Source organism: Chanos chanos, chromosome 7 (genome assembly GCF_902362185.1).
Source record: "Chanos chanos chromosome 7, fChaCha1.1, whole genome shotgun sequence".
Taxonomy (NCBI): domain Eukaryota; kingdom Metazoa; phylum Chordata; class Actinopteri; order Gonorynchiformes; family Chanidae; genus Chanos; species Chanos chanos.
This window is the reverse complement of record NC_044501.1, coordinates 18,609,080-18,617,687: the sequence shown is the minus strand read 5'-3', so window position 1 is coordinate 18,617,687 and position 8,608 is coordinate 18,609,080. Positions and strand designations below refer to the sequence as shown.

The 8,608-nt window shown below is 38.3% G+C and overlaps 1 protein-coding gene across 1 annotated transcript; it reads left to right on the top strand.

Annotated features, from left to right (window-relative positions):
- Positions 1–2,448: 2,448 nt before the first annotated feature.
- LOC115816069 (cell death-inducing p53-target protein 1 homolog) lies at positions 2,449–3,705 on the top strand. Its single transcript, XM_030779041.1, has 4 exons — positions 2,449–2,503; positions 2,627–2,896; positions 3,085–3,223; positions 3,609–3,705. The coding sequence occupies exons 1-4, from the start codon at positions 2,449–2,451 to the stop codon at positions 3,703–3,705; spliced, it is 561 nt and encodes a 186-aa protein (XP_030634901.1).
- Positions 3,706–8,608: the final 4,903 nt, after the last annotated feature.

The following is an 8,608-nucleotide window of genomic DNA, read 5'->3' as shown; positions in this document are numbered from 1 at the left end:
TATCTATTGGTTTGCTTTCAGTTCACACTACCACACTTCTTTGCAATTTAGATCAGTTTTCTTATCAGGTGTAACAATGTACCATGTAAGTCATGAGGGCAAGCCACTCTATCATGTCACCAGTAAATATTTTTAAAAAGTTATGGTTAGATGATGGTTGTCCTCAAATGCTCATAAAGAAATCATTTTAATCCACCACCACACTGAAACTGACTATGTGAACTAAGCCATTCTGTAATGAAATGTGAATATGGATGTTAAATTAATTAATAAATAATATATCTCATTTGTTTGAATGTGTATCAAAATTTTCTCATCTGTTACCTGATTTCTTTATTCATTACTGTCATTACTGACTTGCATATTTATTTCAGTATTTATCTGTAAACATAGTAGCTCTAACATTTAGAGAGACATTTAACTCTTAACTGTTTATTTTGGTTTGTGGTTTATTTCAAGAGAAAATGTTATCATGTGAATTGATGTATAAGTGTATCATTCTCATCCCCACAAGTTTTTATTAAGGTTACTTGGCTGTAGCTCTAAAGATACTAGTCCCATGTTGCTCCTTCATTTTTAAATGTACAGTATGTGAACACTAAAGACATTTTCTCTCAAATAAGTATGAGTGACAACTTGTTCTTAAGATCCTCTGAGTTTTACATTCAGTTATTTAAAAAATGTCTCCCAAGGCTGATGATGGATTAGCTGAAAGTAATGTGCAAATGCACTAGCATTTCCAGCAAATGAAAGCTCACTCAAGGAAGAGAAATGTTTACTTGAGCTGGATTGTGTAGTTGAAGTGAAAGACCGACATTATGGCAAGAAATCAATTAGGTATTTAGTGACTTGCAACCAGGTGAGACATCAACAGCAGTGTTAGTTAAGAAATATAAAAGAGGGAGAAAAAAAGTAGTTTCAGTCGTAATAATGGGAGAGAGCCCCTAACTCATGGTAGATTGGTTCGGACCTTCAGACCCTTGGCTTGCTGTAGACATGGTTTGAAAACATATACTGATATCTATGTGATCTGTGTGTATGTGTATATATCTATATCTATATATCTATCTCTTTCTCTCTCTCTCTCTCTCTCTCTATATATATATATATATTATACATATACATAAATACATATATATATACACACATAATGTCCATGAGAATAGAAACATCATCATGGTGACGTACTTTGAGGAATCTAGCAGTTTTGTTATGCTTGTATCTAACAATACAAATCAATGATTGAGAATTTTGCAAATGGTTTGAACGAATCTTTGATTAATAGTATTTTTCTTTCACTGGAATCCCTACATCTGTGAATCAAATGATAAACAGCTCAGACATCTATCATAGAATGTGTGTGTGTGTGTGTGTGTGTGTGTGTGTGAGTGTGTGTGTGTGTGTGTGTGTGTGTGTGTGTGTGTGTGTGTGAGATTGTGTGAATGACAGAGGGACAGTGCATGTAGATGTGTGTCAGGGGAGTGGGGAGGAATGTTAAGTGTCTTGTGCTTCCGGAGTATTTGTTCTTGTGTTTTTCGTGATGTACTTGATGGATGAGATTTTTGGGGATGGCAGCAGTACTTAAGCAGAAAGTGAAAGAAAGTAAAGGAGACTGAGCAAAGGTGAAAAACAGTGAAACAGTCTCCTCTGCAGCATCTCTATAACCTCTCCACAAAAGGTAAGTCATCATATCCCTATATATATATATAAAATACTACATTTTTAGCATACAAAGACCAACCTACGTATATTTTGGTGCAGTATGTACGTGAGACAGCCTAATCAATCAATAGATTGATCAATAGACATATAGATCAATAGATGGATTGTTCAATAGCTTGAATGATGAACTGAAAGCAAAGACACGAGCAGAAATTGTAACAATATGCATTTCATTGAATTGAAGAAATATAATTCAGAAATATATTTTCAAATGGGCTGGCATAAAACCTCGGTCAGTTTAACAGAGCCATCTAAATGCCATCCATTCAGCTGTGTTAAGCTAAGACCAAAGGAACAAAGTAAAGAAGTAAATTTTTAAAAAATACTATTCTCTTGAGCACATTTAAAAGTACAAATGGGTTTTTATGGTATTATTAAAGCTTTATTTGACATTGATTTCAAGATATTCATCCTAAGAAGTATGATTAATACAATCATTACATTTTTCTGCCTTTGAATACCTTGTGTCACAAACAGGCATAATTTCAGTGACATAACTACCACAGAGTTATTACAGAGTTTTTATTTATCTAGAATTTAATTAGTTTTATTTTCGTAGATGTATTACACTTCGGTAGGATAGAAAGTAGGACCATTTTACATCACTGGTATTATCTGATAAGAAAACAGGAAAAGACTGCCATGCTCAGCGAAATATGAGGGAACATCTGTCATTGTGCACCTAAATTTTTATTTGCAAAACTGTGATTATAGCGTTTGATCAATATGGCTGCTCCACCATCAGCATGCCTCGTCGAAGGCCCTTCAGTAAACAAGTCGGGTAAGACTTTCCTCTCCTAGAAACACTTCCGACTCTCACAGACAGCATTTGCCCATTTCTTTTCCGTCTGGAGTCACACAAAAGCTTTTTAAAAGCCTAATGCATATCTAAAATTATTCACAGATGTCGATGTGAAACAGAAAGTTGGGAACATCAATATCACCATCGCTAACCCTACACCTGCAAACCAACCTCAGGCAGCTCCACCTCAGCAACAGGTACTGCCCCAAATGCAGCCGGTCTACGCGCCTCAGCCTCACTTCGCAGCGCAGCCGACAAGCCCAGTCGTTTATCAACATCAACCGGCTCCTCTTTTTCAAGCTCCGCCCCAAAACCAAGTGGCTGCTGTTTATCAAGCTCCGCCCCGAAATCAAGTTATTACAACTCAGCCAGGTGAGAATCAGTGATTTTTGTCTTGTCCTGTACCTGCCATGGCTTCGGTTTTGTTAAATATTCAACGACAAGTTAATGAATTAAAGCACATCCGTTTTACCCTTAGAAATGCTGTTGGTTTGGGAAGTAAGATGTTGAGTGTTGGTTGCCTAATATGAAGGTGCTGTTCTCTGTTTCTCTCTGTGTAGCTGTCGTTTACTCAAATAATCTCGGGTCAGAGCCCTCTCTGACAGTTTGTCGAAACTGTGGCCGGAGAGTGAATACAGTTGTCTTGTACAAGAACGGCTCCTTCACCGTATTAATGTTCTTCGTCTTCCTTCTGTTCGGGTAAGTCCATACACATATCTTAATCTGATCTCCACTAAAGAGCGGTTGTATTGGCGTGTACAGAGACACGTTCATTTTTAACACATAATTCACGATATAGCCTATGTTTGTTTCATGTCGCGGCTGTGAGTATGGCATTACATTTAGATGACGTATCGACGCATTCCACCTGAAATGCTGTAGCAACCGATACTGAAATCCTCGAATGATAACATATGCTGAAATGAAATCCCGATAAAAAACTAATAGGGGCTATTAATTTTTGGCTTGTAATAGTACCAAATTACTGAATAACGTAATAGAAAATTCCAGCTAACAATGTAATAAAAAAAAATTAACAATAATATGATCTGAAAACTCAAAAATCCCCCGTTTTGCCTTTTAGGTGCTGTTGTATCCCATTCTGTGTGGACTCCTTCAAAGATGCTCATCACTCATGTCCAGAGTGTCACATGAACCTCCATGTTCACAAGAGGATGTAACACACGCACATGTGCACACACGCATACGCGCGTGCACACTCACACTCAAAACATACACACACACATTCTCTCACACACACTCTTTTCTGCTTCCATAATGCAGAGACCGAACCTGACCTGTAATGAAGTAGCCCCCCATTCATTTTCTTGTCAACATTAAGAAAGAAATGCAACTGACATGCAGGGGACATCTAGGAATTGTATCTAAAATTACCAATTAATTTATAATATATAAGAGATATTAAATATGTAATATAGTAATTGATATACATATATACTAAATTCATGCCTAGACACATCAAGTTTCCACTATTCAATCGACACAAACCAATTAAAAGAACCCATATTATTGTTTCTCTCGTCATGTCACTCAAATCGACATTCTAAAGTTCTAAACATGCCAAGTTATTCTACCCACACACAAAAACAAAAAAAGACATGCATATAGTATTAAAAATTAAGCTAACCATCTGGCATGAGACTACACCTACACCAACAAAAACTTCAAGTTTCCCTCAAGCCAAAATTAAACAGTTAAAACAGTTAAACTTAATTTGCCATTTTCATTGGTGAGAGGTGACGAGTTATCCATGAGCTACGGATCTGTTTTATAAAAGCGTATTATGTTATAAGACGAATACATTTCAGTAGTACAGGATATCTTATACAGCTGATCCCAATCAAATCATACACTCAAAAAAGTCAGAAAGAATAGTCAGGCAAATGAACTCTGCCTCATTTTTTCTCTGTATTCACTATTCACATAGCCCATTTCCAAGAATACTTGAATATGTTCCAAGTTGAGTTTACTATGCTCAGTTCACTTCTGATTCATCTTGCTATCTTTCATCACAAATCAGATCACGTTCTGTATCAGGTGTACACTACGTAAAGTATAAAATATAATTGTATGGGCTATATTTTAATCAGTGACAACTTAAAAGTGAACTGAGTGGTTCTGTGAAGAAATATGAGTATGGTTATCAAAGTAATAAATTACAACTCCCATTTGTATGTATGTGTTTATAGTGATATTTTCTCATCTTTTACCTTATATTTAATTCACATTTGTATTTCTGACAAGTTTCATGTGTCAGTATAGAAAGATGAGTTTATTGTTCTTATCCACATGACGTTTTATTTGGATTACTTGGTTGTAGATCTACGAATATTTGTTACACGTTGCACTTTTATTTTGAACTGTGTGTGAACATTAAAGACGTCCCCTTGTAAATAAGCATATCTGATGTCCTGACCTGCTTTTTCAGCTCCTTCTGAATTTATCCTCAAAAGACACTCTCACTCTATCTCTCTCTCCCCTATGTGCCTTTGTCAAATGTTTGTCACACACATACACCCTCACACCCACAGATGCATACTGACGTAGACACACACTAGCACACACACACACAAACCAGGGTTTTCGTTAGCCGGTAATTACTGGTTTTTGCCTGCTGAAGTTTAAAAAAAAACGATAAATTAAAACTTTGTCCGGTAATAATGCTCGACGACATGTAGTGGCAGCGATGACCCTACCCCACGGTTATGGGGGTCAAACGTTTGCAATAGCTCGCCAAGTGCTTATTTAAGAGTTGAGCAAGCTGTATCCAGACTGGGCTACATTGGCTAAAATTGCCAGTGTTTTGCCCATGTCAAGCGTGACAGCAGACAGGGGCCTCTCTCTGCACAATCGAATTATGACGGAGTGATGGTCGACGCGAAGTCGTCTGGAGGAGGAGAGAGTGCCGCGACGCACTGCAAGCTGCAAAGACACATTGGACACGTTTGATCTCAAGTCGGCAGCAGTGAAAAAAGGAGAAAATAAAATGTTACCTGGTAGTTTATAGGCTAGATTTTTAAACCGGCCACAGATGTTACAGCTTTGTTTTTAGCGGCTAATGTTGAAGTTTTGCTCACTCTTCGTTTTGCTTAATCGTTCATTAAATAGTCAAACTGATTTGAGGTCGTTGTCATTCTTTCAGTAGCCTAGGTGTACTTTATATTTGCGCTTGTAGTATAGACTGTTATTGAAACGTGACCGGTAAAGTTGGCCGGTAAAATAAATTCTTTCCGGACACCGGACTGGCAAGAAAGAAACCGAGCGGAAAGCCTGACACAAACACACCATACAATGCGTAGAGGCTTGAGCAACGCAGTTTTTCCTCGCCATTCCTACTAATCAAGTGGCTAAACTATGGATAGAACGACATGTCGTTACAGACTGCTAAATGGAGTAGGAAAAATGAACGCTCTCTCTCTCTTTCTCTTTCTATCTGTGTGTGTCTGCGTGACTGTGTATGTTCAAGGACCATAAATCTCTGCTCGTTAAGTCATGACAGTCAAAGAACAAACAAATGAAGATTTTCCTGATGAGTGAGTTTAACAGTGGATCAAGTTAGAGATGCTGAGATAGAAAGTGAAATTGTAGATGAAAGTGTTCTTCTTACCCCTCTACCCCCACTGAATGTTGTTGAATACCAGTGTGTGGCTGAAGTGAAACCACAAATTGTTAGTTCTCTTCTTAATCATTACTACGCCAGGAGCTGTGAAGGTAAAATGAGTCACACAGTTCAGAGCAGCCTAGTTCATCAGATGTCACTGCCAAGAAAAAAACCCCCAAAACTTTAAGCATAAATGTTCTGCTCATTTCCAAGAACTGAACAAACTCCTGATGCATCTTTTGAAGTTGCCATCGCTGTCAATCAGATGTCTAATTACGGGTGTCTAATTATGGGTATGGGCGGCACAGTGGCTCAGTGGGTAGCGCTGTTGCCTCACAGCAAGAAGGCCCGGGGTTTGATTCCTTTCTGTGTGGACTTTGCACGTTCTCCATGTGTCTGTGTGGGTTCCCTCTGGGAGCTCTGGTTTCCTCCCACAGTCCAAAGACGTGCAGGCTAGGCGAATTGGAGACACTTAATTGCCCCTAGGTAATGTGTGTGTGTGTGTGTTCGTCTTTGTGTCTGCCCGGTGATGGACTTGCAACCTGTCCTGGGTGTTTCCCTGCCTATCGCCCGATCCACGCTGGGATAGGCTCTAGCTCCCCTGTGACCCTAATTAGGATAAGCAGCTTTGAAAGTGTGTGAGAGAGAGTGAGTAATTACGGGTGTCTAACTACAGTTTTCTAGTAGCAGTTAAAATGAAAGAAGTAACACACCTCCTTATTATGACACCTCAAAACCTCAAACAGAGTGAAAAGACAAGACTCACAGCAGGGGGTGCAGACTCATATGGTTCTGAGAAAGGATGAATATTTCACAGCCTGAGTAATTGTCCACTCTGAAACAGGAGGAAAAATGATATCTACTTTTAAAGAAAGCAGACCACAAAATGAGCAGGTACTATATGTCTTATAAAGAGGCCAACTATAGATAAAGGAGATGTTCTATCTTTTCTAAAAAGACGTGATCTGTCAGAAATATAGGGACTCCAGTTCTTAAATCTCAGGAGCCTCTCTCTATGATATTTTTATAACATTATTTTTACATCATAAAATTACTTTACAAATTGCTGTGCTTTGTGCTGGTTATCATGTGTAGCTTCTTCACTAGACAAACATTTGACAAACTGTGACAAGCTGTTTGCCTAAAGTTTGATTAAGTTTGTTCAAAGTTTCAGTAAGTTTTTTTGAACGAAGCTGTTTGCTGAGCTTGTGGTATTACAGAATTAATCAACGGAATAAAAATAATTAATCCCAATGTTTTGGTAAAGGCTGTATTTTTTCTCCCCTGTGAATTTGTACACATATATTACAAAATATATTTTTTTAAATAATTAAACTATACGTATGATGCTTTAATTTCTTTTTTGTCATACTGAAAGCAACAAAGCGTGAGTTTCTTTTCCACTTTTAGCAGCTTATCAGAAAATCTGTAACACATCACCGAGCAGGAAGCTGACTTACTCATTGTCTGTAAGAGTATACACCAGGCATTGAAATGTATTCTCTCTTTTTTGCTTGGTTGAGGAAGAACTCGTGTGAACAATGTACTTAGCTACACACAAAGCAAACATTCGCACGCACACAGACATGTTGTATGAGCTGACACATTTTCACCATAGATTGCATTCATACTGTTTTAACTTTAATCCACAGGTATGTCTGTGAATTTGAGTTACGATTCTGAAGTCTTTTGGAGCAGAACTCTTTTTCAACGCTGCATTTACACATCATTCACAAACATTAGCAACATTCTCCCCAACGTAACAGGGACGAAAACTCATTCAACCTGGGGAAGCAGACAGAGCCATTCTTACATCAGGTGTCTCTCTGAGGAGAGTTAACATACTTCTGAAGAAGAATCAAGACATTAGAAACGTCAATATACAGTATATGTCACAATGTGTGACCTGTTCAAGGTCTTCCACCCAAACCCCCCCACCCCCCACCCCCCTACATACACACACACATACACACACTCACACTCACACACACACACACACACACACACACACACACACACACACACACACCCAGCCACAGTGACCTCTTTTTTTGACCAGTTTTCATGAAGAGCTTTACAGACACTCTTTTCCCCTGGGCTTACATGTCACATTAATCTGTGTGTATGCAGAAGGACGTATGACACAGACCAGTGTTACCAGTTCTTAAACTCAGTGCAGCTTCACATATGTGACAGATGTGAGTGCACAATATCACATAATGCAGGTAAACAGTATTCCTGAAAAGTTTCCTTGACAAAGTTTCAAGATACTTCAGTGTCAATTAAAATACTTGGTATTTTTCTGATATGATTTGGCAATATCAAAGAAAAAAGCAATAGCAGAATGCAAAGGTGGAAGTATATAAATGAGTGCAAGGCTGTGCAAGGTTGCTAAATGGGAACACACACGCACAAACACACACACACACACACAAACACATTGTGAAGTCAGACACTGGTGT